Raw genomic sequence first — 16,602 nt, forward strand, 5'->3', positions numbered from 1 at the left:
ATACAAGTGGGAGACGATATGAGGCATACAATCAATAGAAAAGCCTACTTCTATCGTAAAACATTTTTCATACATAGATTTCACTGGTTATGGTTAATACATAAATAATTCTGGAGACCCAAACAGGAAAATATAGCCACTTTCCCCAACAAATTCTGATTTTTCTACAGAGATTTTCCCATAAGGATAATAAATAAGTAATTCTGACAAAAGAACATCGCTCTGAAGATTACAGTTTTATTTTCTAATGTGAAGACCTTTGCCATCTCTGGGAGATTCAGAGACTCATTTATAGCATTTCAATTTCCAGGTACTTAAAAAGCAAATTTTAAATAATTGGGATTTGCTTATAAGGGAATGAGCAGATTAAGTTGAGCGGAGCATTGCTGTCATATGTTCACACAAGTTAGGGTCTTATGTGTTTGCAACTTCTGTTTTTACTCTTGTATCAAGTATTGTATTCCTATTGGGAAGAACCATCCACTTTTACAAACAAACAAACAAAAATGTTTAAAACCACAAGCTGATTGCCTTCAACTTTAATGTGAATTTTACAGAAGGACTTGTATCTTGAAATTTAGTCATTTAAAATTCCAAGATATAAAATTTATCTGCAATGTCTCAAAAGAAGAGCCTAAATTCTGAGGGAGCAAGAATGGTGAGGGGGTGGGGAGAAGGATGAGATGCTGATTAGACTAAAATCTCTTTCTGGTTAATGATAGACCCAAATTTTTTGGCACCATTGGCACTACCTTCTCTTTCCAAAATTGACTTCTAAAAGGAAAAAGGGAAAGCCCTAGAAGTGCTTATTGGGTATGGATTGCAATAAGCCAGTTCTAGAATCAACCTCCTACCGTCAGTGTGGTTCATTACATCATGGATGGAACCCAATCAATGGCACCTTCAGAAATGAATGGTGCCTCATATTGATAATCTACCATAGTCAGCCAAGGAGAAAACATAAGCAGATTAACACTATGGATGTTTCCCAAAACCCAAGAAGCTGGCCTGTGTTCAGCATGACCCAGTAGATGGTACCTTTCTGGCATTTTCACCTAATTCTACGTCAGTTTGTGATATGGAATCAAACTGCGCAATGCAAGTTTATATCACATTGTTGAGAACTCTCCATGGGAAATAAAGCCATATGGAATATCTGACTACTTTACAATACGCCTGGCATTACAGGGCTGGAGCTCTACGCATTTGTAGAAGCACACTTCAGCGTGGATCTCATAGGCCAACCTGGGAAAAGGAAAAAATAAGTAGGAGAACAGTCATGAAACTCACCTCCCTGCCTCAAAAGTGAACCAAGCAGCATCTCGCCCGTACCGCCGCAGGGCACTTAGCGGCCAAGAGATGAGTTTGACTCTGGGATTCTGGACGTCCCAAAGACAGATGTGCTCATATGTAATCTGCAAGGCACATTCGCCATGTACATCTAAGTTAGGGGATGGCATCAAATACACATTGAATCTCTCTGGGAGAAAAACAAAAGGTTAGTCTAAAATCCCGGGAATGAAACATCAAAGACAACGTAGGAACAAAGAGGCATTTCAAAATAATGCTAGCTCACATTCTAGGTGCACGTTGAATATTCAGGAAGATAAACCTTTCTCATGAATTCACAGTGCCAGAAAATGATTTTTTTAAATTAAGACCATATTAAATAACATGATAATGACACAGTCTGGCGGTCGACATACACTAAACACTATTTGCATGAGCAAAGACCATGTTTAGAATTTTTTAATTTGCATAATAAAAAAACGTGTATGCCAGTAGAAGACTAGAGCAATGAAACCATTAAAAACGTTTTTTTTCCTGCCAAGTACACATTAATTCCACCCACACTTTGATGTTCACAAAAGGTGCAGGTGCAAATAACTGTCGCATGATTTAATGATATTAAAGTTACACTGATCAACATATAATTTTCATAACCAAATGAGTAAAACTATATCCCAAATCATTTAAATAAAACTCCATGCGAATACCGTGCACTTAACTGACCCAACAGTCTGTGAAAAATCCAATAGATATATTTGAACTCGTTTTAGCAAGAACGCTACAAATTTCCATTTGCTTATTTGGATGACTGTTAAAATTTAACCAAGATTACTCTACATAAACGACTTGGTTTATGACTGCAACCACATTGTCATCCCCACAGATTCAGTCATGGCATTTCTGCTCTACTTCTATAAAATTCATTAATTTAGGAAGCTATAGAGTCAAAAATCTTTAAGTGAAATATGAACACAAATATTACTGGAGTCAACATTTTCACCCATCCATCATGAAGGTGGATTGCCTAAATCTGACAAGATAGTGCGGCACTAATCATTAACAGCGGTATTTTAAATTAATCATTTTATAATAAGGAAGTCACTAGAATTCTTATAGATTTTAGTTGAGTTTAGTAAATAGGAGTGTCATGACTGCTTTCATGGATTTATTCTTCAAATTTTCTGTTATTTCCAACTCCCAATCACCAATTATTTGCTGCTTTCTAGCAACTATTATTTTAAAAGTATATTCTAATGGAGTAAAATTTCTCCCTGGGGAGTTCTGGAGCAAGTCAGAAAGAGTTCATCCTTAAGTAAAAAGGTAAGAGAGACCATTACCAATTTGTTCACTTGAAGTTCTATAACTTTACTTCACTCGAGAATAACAGCAAGTGTAAGAGTGACTGCTTTAGTTACAATTACTTGAAGTCATGCAAATTAATATCGTGAAGTGCCTTCAAAGAGGTAGCTGAGTTTTGTAGTAATCCCTGGTAGTTATGTACCAGGGGTATTCTTATTCCTATTTGACAGAAGAGGAAACTGAGGCCTGGTTGTGGTATAGTAAAGGGAATTCCTAGGCACAGCCCATCCTTGGACTCTGTAGTGTTATCAGGACAGAGCTTCACAAATATAAATTTGTGAAAAAAAAGTGCTGAGCGGAGCACTCTAGATTAAAAAAAGAAATCAGATCCTGTCCTATCTTCCTCTCTAGGTCTGGCTTCACATGCAAATATCTGTGAGGCATCCGCTCAGGTCCATACAGGTGCATCCTCAGGCTACAACAGAACGGGATTCTGGGATCCAATCCGCCCTGTCACAAGGCTCGGTCACCTGGAAACAAAGAAATCATTCCTCACCTCCAGGCTCATACTGTAAACCAACAGTGAGTTTTGCTGAAATGATCACGGGTATTCTGGTCATTATTACCTCGAATGATTTATTCCCAGGTTGAGTGTTGAGCTCAAGGAGTTGGCTCAAGTGTTTTAGTGGGGAAAAAAAAAAAGTCACAGAATTAGGAGGGTTTAAACATGATGAAACATTCGTGATGTCCGGATTCTATTAAAAATGTTGGAAAACTCTCAATGAAATACTTTCAGTGAAAAATGCAAGACCAAAAAGAACAAAACAAAACAAAACACTATGCCTTAAAATCAGCATATTATGAATACAGGCTCAGGAGTGTGGTCTTGTATCAAACACCAGCTGTTGGAGTTGGAACAAAAGCTTCAGTTTCCTCATCTGTAAAACAGGGGGACGGAACAGTGCGCCCGTCACGGAGCTGCTGGGAACATTAAATGACCTGATGCATCTGCCACAGAAACTGGTGCATGGCAGGTCCCCCCCCCCCGCCCCGATTTCTAGCTGATGCTATTAATGCAGATACATTCATATTTATGCATCGAAAACATATTAGGAAAAGAAATACACTGAAATATGAACACAGGATTTAGGTGCAATAAAAGGTTCTTTTTCCTTTTCCTTTCCTTTTTCTTGTAACTTCAAAAATCTGACATGACGAAGATGTCTGACGGTGTACTGGATGGGGATTAAAAACAATGTCAAATAGAGCGAAGGAGAGAATTTTCTTTACATACCACTCTGTTCTCTCTCGACCCCAGTAGCCAGTAAGTCAGGCTCTCCGAGGCTGATGTCATTGATCCGTGCGCCCACACACTCCGTCTGGAGCAGTTTGCACCATTCATCGGCCTCCAGATCTGTGGGAATGTCCAGAAACATCACCATGCGTGCCCAGCACCCACTTAAAAGCTACAGGCAAAAGCCCTCCCCGCCTCGGACGAACCTGATTCACAAGCAAAGGTCTTGGAGGTGTCGTCATTGAAATAGATTCCTATGGCGTGCTTCTTGGTGCTCTTCGGCAACCGGGCTACGTTCTTCACGTTGTTGAGCTCTGTCACCTGAAAAACGGACAACTGCAAGTCTGATCACACTCCCTGCGTGAACGCGCCCGGTCCACACCACCACACTCGGGGGAGGCACGTTCAGTGGAAGGCACGCCACAGATGAACAGCCCTCGACAAAAGGCGCGTTTTGGAAAGCTGCGGATTATTTCGGTGTGGGATCCTCAATATGCAGCAAGAAAAATTAACGAATGACCTTCCTTTTTCAATTTCCTGAATATTAAGTGGCACGGACTCAAAACTTCCCAGAGGGAGAATTATCTCCCCAAAGAGTCTACCTAATCAGCAGTTCTCAGGTCTGTATCCCATCGCTGGGAAGGCCTTTCCAATACTCCAACCCCTCGAGGTACTTCCCCTGAAGGCAACTTACACGTACTGACCACAAGGGAGGGAGGGAGTGGTGACCCAATTCATAACTCAGTCACCTCCCTCTTTGATAATCAGAAATGGAGTGTCAGAAGTCCCCCAAATGCCCCTCTACTCGGGGTTCAAGTCATATATTCCAAGACAGTGGTTTTGTACCACACTTCCCTACTCTCTCTGACTTACTCCTAGCTTCTCAATGCTTATAGGGCCTCTGTTTAGATTCTTCGTGGTATCACCTTTTTCCTATCAGTAGAGAAGGTTTTTCTCCATCAGACATTCTCTCTTTCCTTCTTCTCTCCCACAGTCTTGGTCCCTCTTATAAACTTTCATAAAATTAACACTTATAAACCACTACCCTCTCCCTCCCCTCCCCCGCACTCAGGGTATTGGCTTATTGTGTTTCCAAAATGGCTGCCTCTCCTCCAGTTCCATCCAGAAGATCTGCTGCGTTGGGGCTGTGATGACTGGCTCCTGCAGGAGAGAAGGCTTAGGTGGCTTCAGGGTCTTGACAAGATAAATAACTCTTTCTGACAAGTCTCACTTCCCCTTAGGATATCTCTTTTGTGTTATCTAAAAGAATATATCTCCTATCAATCTCTGCCTAGATAACCATCTCTTATCTATTATTCTAAATTCAAGGAGTGCCTAGCTCCAGAAGTAGGGGAGGTAAAAAGTCAATACCCTCCACACATAAAGTAACCTGATTATTTCATTCCCCTACTTCTTAACCTCCATTGGCTCTCTTTATAGTATAAATGCAAATTTCTTGCATAAAATATCATCATAGTTGCTACAGACCCAATATCTGTGGCCTCCCAAATGTACATGTTGAAATCCTACCCTTCAAGGTGATGGTATTAAGAAGCAGGGCCTTTGGAGGCTGATAGGTCTTGAGGGTGGAGCCCTACTGAACAGGATTCGTGCCCTCATAAAAGAGACCCCAGAGAGCCCCCTCGTCCCTTTCACCACGTAAGGACACAGAAAGAAGATGCCTTCTATGAACCAGACGGCACGTTCTCACCAGACCCCGAATCTGCCAGTGCCTTGACCTTGGACTTCCCGGACTCCAGAATTGTGAGAATTAAATTTCTGTCGTTTATAAGCTACCAGTCTATGGGATTCTTTTTTCATGGCAGCCCAAATGGACGAACACATCAGTGCTCCCTCAAAGCTGGCCACAGTACTCTCTACCTGAGCAGGTAGTTTCAGTAACTCAATGTTACCAACTTTATTCTCCAGCTACTCCACGTCCCTCGGAGTCTACCAGACACATCTGTCTACTTTTGGTTTTAATTTTTTTTTAACTTTATATTTATTTTGAGACAGAGACAGAGGCAGAGAGGGGCAGAGAGAGAGGGAGAGAGAATCCAAGCAGGCTCCACACGGTCAGCACAGAGCCTGGTGCAGGGCTCAAGCTCACGAACTGTGACAGCATGACCCGAGTTGAAACCGAGAGTCGGCCTCTTAACTGACTGAGCCATCCAGGGCCCCTGTTTATTTTTCGTTTGTGTATTTTTGTGCCAGTGCCCCAGTACAAACACTACCGTCTTGCCACACCTACTTATCGGTCTCTCCACGTCCATGGTAACCCCATTTATTCACTGTTAACACAGCATCCAAATGATCTTTTCAAACACAAGCCTGATTCCAGCACTTTCGTGCATAAAACAGAATACTTCAGTGACTTCCCACTGCACTTGGGACAAGCAGCCAAGTCCTTGGAGTGACCCTCAGGCCCCTCTGTGGTCTTCCCTGGAGCGATCTTACCAGCCTCCTCTCTCATACCTTCCCCTTAAGTCCCAGCCATACTGGCTTTTAGTTCAGGCTCCAGAAAGCACCATGATTCTCCCGGCACAGAGCCTTCCCCACTCTCTCCTTACTTCACTTGAACCCACCTTATGGGTCTCAGTTTAAATCTTGGTCACCTGCAGGGCCCTACTGGACGCCCCTTATCCCTCCTCTAATCAGAGCCTCCAGGGTCTATCATTCAATGACATCTTTGCCCTCAGAGACCTTTTATGGCCATATGGGCTGTGGTTTGGCACCCATCTTGCCTGTAGGGTGAAAGTTTTTTGCTCACCACTGTGTCCCCCGAACCTAATACAGAGTCTATCACCATCCTCAATGAATGCATACTCAATACATATCCATATACTCAATGAATATGTGTGGATTTGATGAACAAAACACCAAACACACCTGCAGATTTGCTTGCATGGTGCGTCTCCGAGGTGAATGCTTCTTTCTCCAGGGAAATTTCACTTTTCCTGAAAGGCCCACTTCCTCTTGGAAACTTGCCCTGACTTCAGGGTGAATTAATGGTCGCCTTCTCTCTGTTCCTGTGTGTGCTGCATGAAGCTTCCTTCTATTACCTGTTGTTGTAATTAATCCATCTATCTCTCCAGCACCTAGCTAGACGTGAGTCACCTATCAATGACTTATTGACAGAATGAATCGATGACAAACAATCATCTGAGAGTCAACATTTATTGAGTCTGCACCACATGCCACACACTGGGCTTACACTGTCCTCACATAATATGTTTCATTTCATCTTCGTGAACACCCGAGGACACAGATATTATCAGTATTTTCCAGCCGAAGAAGCTGTGGATGAGAAAGGTCAAAGTCATGTGCTCAAGTTCCCAGCTAAAACGTGGCAGAACCACGTTTTAAATGGGGGCAAACTGACCCCAAAGCCTGTCTGTGCTCTTCACCCATCTGAAATCCTAAGGACTAATTCTAAATACTTTCAGCACAGACAATCTTTAGCTCAGAAAGTCATCTCATATGCGAGGACTTCTTTCTTTTCACTGGTGTATAAGGTGGGGAGGACAGGAGGGGGTGTAGGAGTAGGGCTTAGGTGCCCAGGCTTTATGATGACCCCCTACTGAAACATTATATAAGCCTAGTCCGCCCTAACCTGAGGCACAGCAATGACTTTGAAATATGTCATTTCATTACACATCCATTAAAGGTAAAGAGGAAGGAAAGTCACCTGAAAGAGTCAGGAAATGTAGGGAGAATTGCATGAGTCAGAACACAATTACCCATTTGGGAAATTGGTTTAAATAATAAGCAACCCAACACCTCCAGCTCGGGGGTGGTGACTGAGTGCTCACAGAGTAGGCAGGGTGATGTTTTTCATGTGTCAAAGGACTATCGGGTTCCAACGCAAAAGTCTCTGCCCCCAATTCAGAACCACCTCTCAATGAGCACATGCCTGCACACTTACCCACCCCCAGCACCCCCACATACACAGTTCTTTTGAAAGAATCGCAATCTACACAAATCCGTAACAGAGCCCTTCTCAAAATACATGCTACCATGAAAATCATGAGGACATTTGCAGATATATTTGTAAGTCACTTTAAAACTTGTATAAGACATATTTATTTCCACCATCACTCCATTTTGTAAATGAGAAAAATCAAAGCAGGATGTATTTTTTAATACCTTTTAAAAAGAAATAATTTGCCCCTAATGAATCTCTGGAAGCAAGCATAGATTTTGATAAGGTCTCAGGTTATTTTTTGATAGGAATGTTATCTTATTTTTTTAATATTTTATTTTTTAAATGTTCATTTATTTTTGAGAGAGAGAGAGAGAGAGAGAGAGAGGGAGAGAGAGAAAGTGAGCACATGAAGGGGAGGGGCAGAGAGAGTGGGAGGGAGGCACAGAATCCAGAGCAGGCTCCAGGCTCTGAGCTGTCAGCACAGAGCATGATGCAGGGCTTGAACTCACTAACTGTGAGATCATGACCCGAGATGAAGTCAGACGCTTAACCAACTGAACCACCCAGGTGCCCCGATATGAATGCTGTTTTAAATAAGGGCTAATAAGTGTCACTCACCATCAAAAGTGACTGCACTGGGGCACCTCTGGGTGGCTCATGATCTCATGGCTCATGGGATCGAGTCCCACGAGGAGCTCTGCACTGACAGTGTGGAGCCTGCTTGGGATTCTCTCTCTCTCTCTCTCTCTCTCTCTCTCTCTCTGCTCCTTCCTGCTCATGCTCTCTCTCTTTCTAAATAAATAAATGACTGCATTGGATTCTCAATATGACCTCAGAGAGAATGAGCACTCAAGACCATGTGTGTGCAATACCTTCAGTCCACCTCTAGTCTGAATATCTTGTCTTCACCTTATGTCTCAGATCAATCAAAAGTTATTTCCTACCACGTTCAAAACTTTTTAGGAAAACTCCCTCCTGAGCCTCTGTGGTCAGAGATATTATTTTTCCTGCACTGTGCAAGAGAAAAGACACACCCTAAGGTCTACATGAATTACACCAGCTCTTTATACAGATTCACAAATAAAATGTAAAAACTTCTTCAAGGTGTAACAGCATCAAGGAGGGAGCTACTGTAATACAATTATAGTAGAGCCGGCATTCCCTCGTCAAGAATCTTCCTTGAATCCATTCATTCATCAAAACTTTTAACTCATTGTTTGTTCATATTTAAAGGGAGAAAATAAAGAACCATTTTTCCAGGCAGGGATAAAGAAGGTGCTATGAGGACAAAGCTGTGAAAAAGGATCTAGTGTGGGCTCAGGAGAATTTTGCTCTTTTACCTAAGGGGGAAGGATGCCCTTTCAGAGAAGGGAGCAGTTGAGCAGAGGCTCCTAAGATGTGAAAAAGTGAATCCTATGAATCACTGGGCCCAGCCATTCAAGGCACAGGTAAAGTTAAGTGCAAAGGCTCTGAGGCAGGAATTAACTTATTTGGCAAGGACTAAGTTTGCTTATAGGTTTTAACATTTGACCTCCTGCCCTTGATATCTGCACTCAAGAATGAGCCTTTTCAGCAGTCCCCCTCACAGCCCCCAGGCATCTCCCCACCCACTTTCCCCATGAGGCTGTGCTGCTCATGAAAACCAGTGGACCTAAGGAGATCAATATCTCCATGTTTTTGCATTTTCCCCCCTTTAACCTGGCCAAAATGTGCTTTCTGAGCACACTGAGCATCGTTATGACGGTTATTTCTAATTCTTTCTCAGGTAGTTCATATACTTCCATTTCTTTAGGGTCAGTTTCTAAAGATTTAGTTACTTTGATTGAGCCATGTTTCCTGTTTCTTCATTGTCCCTTGTAAGCTTGCGCTGGGATCCACACATTTGAAAATACAGCCACCTCTCTCAGACTTTACGGACTGATTTTGCACAGGGGAAGAACCAAACAGAAGTCTCGAGCCGAAGAAGACAATAATCGAGGTGAAAATTCAACTCGGGGTTCACAACAGATGAGATCAAGCTGAAGAAAGAATCAGAAAACCTGAAGACAAGTCCTTTGAAATTATCCAGTCAGAGGAAAACAATGCATGAACAAGAGAATTGGGTGTTTGGGATTAGAGCATTATCTCAGTACTCAGTTACCTGGAATTACTCCCTGCATATCTCACCAAAGCAAGGGCGTAATTCATTATTGGGATTTATAAATTACTTTGAGAGCCACACGCACTGTTGGAGCGTCACAAGCTAAATCCATATGGCACACTGTGCTTCAACTGAAGAAATACAATTTAAAATATAAAATGTTTAAACACTGTATTTGAAACCCAAATGGTTCTATTAAATCTATACATAGACACATAAATCTATGTACAGATTTAATAAAACTATAGTCAGTTTTATATACTATGTATACAGTAGTTGGTTCCCACTTCTATAAAAGATAATGTTTATACATGCATGCTTGCACACATATATATTCTTATATGTATATGTAGCGAGAAGGATTAAGGGTCTGGGTAGGCTTATATCTTTTTGTATTATTGTTTTTCTTTTTTACTGTATGACATAATCTTACATGTGGAAAACCTTAAAGATCTCTCTCTTGCACATATAGGCACGTGAGCACGCGTGCGCACACACACACACACACACACACACACCTGTTAGAATAAATGAATTCAGTAAAGTTGCAGGATAGAAAATAAACACACAAAAATCAATTGTATTTCTAGGTACTGACAGTGAACAATCCTATTTATTTATTTATTTATTTATTTTTTAACGTTTATTTATTTTTGAGACAGAGAGAGACAGAGCATGAATGGGGGGAGGGTCAGAGAGAGAGGGAGACACAGAATCTGAAACAGGCTCCAGGTTCTGAGCTGTCAGCACAGAGCCCGACGCGGGGCTCGAACTCACGGACCACGAGATCATGACCTGAGCTTAAGTCGGCCACTTAATCAACTGAGCCACCCAGGTGCCCCTGAACAATCCTATTTAAAACAATATTAAAAAGAATAAAATACTGGGGCACCTGGGTGGCCCAGTCGGTTGAGTGTCCAACTTTGGCTCAGGTCATGATCTCACGGTCTGTGAGTTCGAGCCCCACGTCAGGCTCTGGCCTGACAGCTCAGAGCCTGGAGCCCGCTTCGGATTCTGTGTCTCCCTCTGTCTGCCCCTCTGCTGATTGCACTCTGTCCCTCGCATTGTCTCAAAAGTAAATAAACATTAAAAAAAATTATAAAAAGAATAAAATACGTAGGACTAAATTTAACCAAGGAAGAAAAGGATTTATGCACTGAAAACTACAAAACACTGCTGAAAATAATTAAATAAGGTACAAATAAATGGGAAGACATCCCCTGCTCATGCATTGAAAGACTTAATATTGTTAAAATGTCCTACTTCAAGTTATCTACAGACTCAATGTAATCTGTTTCAAAATCCCACTGCACTATTTGCAAATATAAAAAGGCCACCCTAAAATTCACATGGAACCACAAAGCACCCTGAATATCAAATATCGAAAGTAGTCAAAATGATCTCGAGAAAGAATGAAACTGGAGGTTTCACACTTTCTAACTTCTAAACATATTACAAAGCAGCAGTAATCAAAACAGGATGAGACCAATGGGATAAAATAAAGAGCTCAGAAATAAACGGCTGCACAAATGCCCAGAATACACAATGGGTAAAAGAGAGTTTCTTCAACAAATTCAGTTAGCAAACTGGATATCCACATGCAAAAGTGTGCAGCTGGACCCTCATCTTACACAAAAATCAACTCAAAATTGATTAAAGACTTAAGTGTATGTCCTTAAGTCTAAGAAAACATGACAGAAAAAAATTTCAAAACATTGGTTTTGGCAAAGATTTATTGGATATGGCACCTAAAGCACAGGCAGTAACACTGAAAAACACAAAAAACATCAAACAAACAAACTCTGGCACAGCAAGGAAAACAACAGAGTGAAAAGGCAACCTAAAGAATGGGTGAAAATATCTACAAACCATATATCTGATAAGGGCTTAATATCCAAAATCTGTTAAGGAACCCCTACAACTCAATAACTAAAAAGCAACCCAATTAAAAAATGAGCCAATGACTTTCTCAGACATTTTTCCGAAGACCTAGAAATTGCCAACGGGTGTATGGAAAATTGCTAAACATCACTAATCTTTAAGGAAATGCACATCAAAACCACAACGAGACATCACCTCTCACATGTTAGGATGTCCATTATTTAAAGAAAGAAAGAAACAAACAGAAAGGAAATTGGAAGCTTTATGAAGTGTAGGTGGGGATGTAAAATGTCAATGTTAGGACCTTTGCAATGCTTGATTTTTCTCTAGAAATTGTATGTTTACTTTCAAAAGCCCTGGTTAGGGTCAGGCTTACTCTGATTTTGCACATCCTGGGGCTATTTCTTTCTGACGGAAATTATCACAGACTAATTAAAAATTCACAGAAGATAGTGGCTCCTCAAAAATTCTGCTGGTAAAAGATAATGAACACTAAATAGGAAGCTCTCTGATGCATAACGTACGCTTCTAAGCATGGAGGCTGGAAAAGATTAGGTAATGATAAGATTTGGCAAAATGATTCCGTCTCTAGGATTTGGAGGAATTTAAAATAAGACCAAAGGTAAATTCTGCCCCTCAGAGTCATCTTCATTTTCTATCATTTATTTGTTCACCATCATCCATTCTCTCCCAGCCCTTCTGATTCTTTACCAATGAGTTTGGTTGCGGCCGTGCAATTGGCTTTGGCCAACAGACTGTGACCTGATGTGCCACATCCAAGAAGATGCCTCAAAAGTGTGCATAATTAGGTCAGTTTTGTCCTCCTTGAGCTTCAACCTTCCACTATGAGAATAACGTTCCCCACCTTCCTGGATCTCTGAGTACAGCCAGATGGCTCTCAACTGAGTGAAATTAATCCAGCTGTGCTCCATACATCCACAGGCAACCCAGACCCCTCACGTAACAAAGGCAGGAGATAAATATACGTCTCCATAGAGTACTAAGATTTTGGAACCGTTCCCACAGCAGAAGTTGGTTAATACACCCTCTGTTTGATTATCTTCTGGCCAAGAATTTTCAGACAGATTTTCTCTCAAATCTCGCTGTATAATAGTATTGTTTTTTGTACAAAGGAGACCAGATTTCCTAGTCAAATACATAATGATCGACTAGGACATCAGTTATCAGTTTTACTTAGTAACTGAATCATTTGCTCTTTACAGTTTTTCAAAAGAATCTTACAACATGGTGTCCCATTATACAGAAGTAGAGCCAGTCTAATTAAATGAGGGAAGAAATCCCACCTCCCTTAGAGTAAAAATATAAATTTATTATAAATCCACTTCTCAAGTTATATATCTACTTCTCACAAAGACTACTCACTTCAGTCAATCACAGAATGCTGAATGGCTACAACGTAATACTAAATCCTCAGGATAACATAACATGTTTGTTACTATTATTAAAACCCATACAAGGGGAGCCTGGGTGGCTCAGTCCGTTGAACATCTGACTTTGGCTCAGGTCATGATCTCATGGTCCATGAATCCGAGCCCTTCGTTGGGCTCTGTGCTGACAGCCCAGAGCCTGGAGCCTGCTTGGGATTCTGTGTCTCCCTCTCTCTCTGCCCCTCCCCTGCTGACGCACTGTCTCCCTTTCAAAAATAAATAAAGATTTAAACAAGTAATAAATAAAACCCGTACAAGAAGGAATAGTGAGTATCAGAGAAGTAACTTAATTATGGTTTCACAGACAGAATGGAAAAGTAAAGCCACACTCAGAGCTAGAACTTGTGGCTTCCACATACACCTGTTATACCTAGTACTACGCTCCATAACATGCGCTCCTTAAAAAATACAAGAATAAGTGAACGAATAAATGAACAGGCAGATAAAACTAAAGATGCAAACAGTTTTGGAGACAAATATAGTAAAAGATGCTTCTGCAAATTTTAAGTCATATCTTTAAAGTCTTAATTCCTAAGTAATAATAAGGTATTTGTTAAATTAAAAGACGACAGTCTAAACTCATCTTTGGTACTTGGACTTAAAATGTTGAAGAAGGGGCACCTGGGTGGCTCAGCTGGTTAAGCGTCTTGACTCCTGGTTTCAGCCCAGGTCACGATCTCATGCATGGTGAGATCGAGCCCCACGTCCAGCTCTGTGTTGACAGCGTGGAGCCTGCTTGGAATTCTCTCCCTCCCCTTCTGCCCCTCCCCTGCTCGCTCTCTGTCGCGGTCTTTCAAAATAAATAAATAAACTCTTAAAAAGTTAAGCAATAAATAAAATATTGAAGAAAACTCAGCTTTTCAAAAGCCATTTGCTTTCATGTGGGTACATTTGGCACCGTGGTTTTTAACCTGGGTTCCTGCCCTGTGAAATTCGGCTGGAGACACCCAGAGCAGGAATATACACAGCAGGTCCCATGGATCACACCCGCTCACACACACATGCACACACACGCATCTTTACGCGACACACACCTGTGTAACCATTATGCACGGTTACACACTGACTCATAAAAACCATTTTAGTCACAATCGCGACTTCCTGGGCCAATGCTGCCTCCAGATACGACCACTACTCTGATCTCTATCATGGTGGGTTAGTTCTGTCTTCTAAAAAAACTTTATATAAATGGAATAACACCGTCTGTATTTTTCTGGGTCTGGATTCTTTCACCTAACCCCACGTCTGCAAGATTCTCTCTCTGCGTCTCCCCTCGTCTCTCAAAAATAAACAAACTTAAAAAAGCAAAATAATCTGGAAACACAGATCACAAATACTACGAGAATCGCTATACTACTCGTTTATGATTTCAAAATCGTGTAACTACTGCGTTTACTCAAGGGGGCAACTGCGCCCATCTAGAATTGACTCTGTCCATCTAGCTGACTGGCATGCCAACTCCCTCCCATGCTGCTCGTGACATGATACCGCCATCAGGCTCTTCCCAGGCATTTCGGTGGGGACAGCCAGCTAACTGTTCGAACAAGTGCACGTTCTAACGGGGGCACGGATCCGAAGAAGACCACGTACACGTGAATACGGGGGTCCACCTAGGTGACGCTTCCGAAGCCTGCTGAGAAGAGGTATTGGTGCTTCTTTGCTTCTCAAGACTTTCAGTGGCATCTGCCTCCCATCTTATCTGGGACTTCCAATCTTCCGCCCACAGTGAGGCAACCTTCCTTCATCAGAGACTCCAGGCAGATGGTGAAGGCGGTCCAACTCACCTTTCCTGGGCCAACGCAGGACGTGACAGAAGGCTCCCTTGTTGGGGGTGTGCTTTCTGGCTCCAGCTTGTGATTCTGTTGGATGGCACGGCCTGAAAATCAGTCCGAACTAGCTCTGATTCCCTTTTTCAAGATATATTCCGACCACGTGTCTTCCTCCCACACATTCGGAGCTCCTCTACGAGAAACGGACTTCTTTCCCCAGTTGGAAGAGAGACAGAGGTGCACACTGAAGTGTCCACACAGGTCCCGCTCATCTAGTGGATAGTTCTTCGGTGCTTTCAGAGTGCTCCCACACATCTCAAGGCAAAAACAGTCTATTGTAATGCCAAAGGTCGTCGGACTGAAAGGACACAACTCTGCCGAAATAGAGGCAGGCCACGATTTATTGTTGTCCTTATCCTGAAAGCCCAACTGAAGACCATTTCATTTATATGGACTCTTCAAGTCCCTTCAGGCAGGAACACTTGGCAATTGCTTTCCTTTAGACTCCTCCATGGCTCACTCCTGCCCCAGATCTCCAGCCACTTCCATAGCATCTTCTTAATAACACCGTTTCTGATTTCTCTTTTGGAATTGCAGACTCTTATTCCACATTTCCTATTCCTTTTCCCGGCTTTGGTTTCTTCCTTGGCATTTATCAGTCACACCAACATACTCTGTATTTCACCTGTATATTTTCCCTCGTGTCTGTCTCTTCCCCATTTAAGTAGAGGCAGAGAGCCATTCACGTGGAATCGATGAGAATGGCACCTCGTGGAGGTGAGCTGTGTGTAGCTGGCTTGCCCATACATAGCGGCCTTAACCACGGGAAGAATGAGCGTGAAGACGAGGTCTGGAGAGCCCAACAGACAAACCTGGCATTAAGTGACCACAACTTCAGAACAGGAGTGATGAGAAGACAAGGAGAGATTTGTGGGCTTCTTGGCCACTATGTAGGTCCTGATTTCTAGTTTTCTGAATACCAAAAACACAAAGTACTAGGACTCCATCAAAGCAAGGAAGTAGTCAACACTTCTAAATTTCTGGTAAATCTTCAAGTAGGCCATCCAATGAGGAATTTCCCCCAAAAAAAGACCGCCAAATTAACTTCGCCGTTTAAAGCCATGCCCCAGACGTGCTATTCATCATAAACGATAGTATTCATTGAAATAAATGTTTAGCAGCCAGCAATTAACAAAGTGGGCACACTTTAAAAGTTTAATTTGCTACTGATACAGTTTTGCATTAACAACTTAGAAAACAATTACAAATTGCACAATTCAATTTTCCAAACGGATTATTTTGTACTAGATGGAGAAACTGTTGAAATATCTTCTGGTGTCCCAAAGGACGATTAATACAACCGGGTTTTTTAAAGCACATACATTCCCTTAAGGAACTGGTACATTCCTGTCAAAATTACACAATTAGCATTATGTGGGAATATTAAGTATATTTCTGGCGTGCTACAAAGTCACAAGCCATTTAGGAAAACAAGGATTCGATTTCCCATTTTTCTCCTTCTTTGCTGAAGGTAATTTACAGATGATGATTTATTT

At 41.8% G+C, this 16,602-nt stretch overlaps 1 protein-coding gene across 2 annotated transcripts in view; it reads right to left on the reverse strand.

The window, feature by feature from the left end:
• The window catches only part of DOK5 (docking protein 5), a 151,544-nt gene that overhangs the window by 44,940 nt on the left and 90,002 nt on the right, over positions 1–16,602 (reverse strand). For both annotated transcript variants that reach the window (XM_042930626.1, XM_042930625.1), the window contains exons 3-5: positions 4,090–4,204; positions 3,884–4,003; positions 1,291–1,480 (exon numbers count right to left, since the gene is read on the reverse strand). In XM_042930626.1, the coding sequence (XP_042786560.1) occupies positions 1,291–1,480; positions 3,884–4,003; positions 4,090–4,204 (425 nt within the window). The remainder of the gene's footprint in view (positions 1–1,290; positions 1,481–3,883; positions 4,004–4,089; positions 4,205–16,602) is intronic.

This window comes from Panthera leo, chromosome A3 (genome assembly GCF_018350215.1).
Source record: "Panthera leo isolate Ple1 chromosome A3, P.leo_Ple1_pat1.1, whole genome shotgun sequence".
In the NCBI taxonomy this organism is placed as follows: domain Eukaryota; kingdom Metazoa; phylum Chordata; class Mammalia; order Carnivora; family Felidae; genus Panthera; species Panthera leo.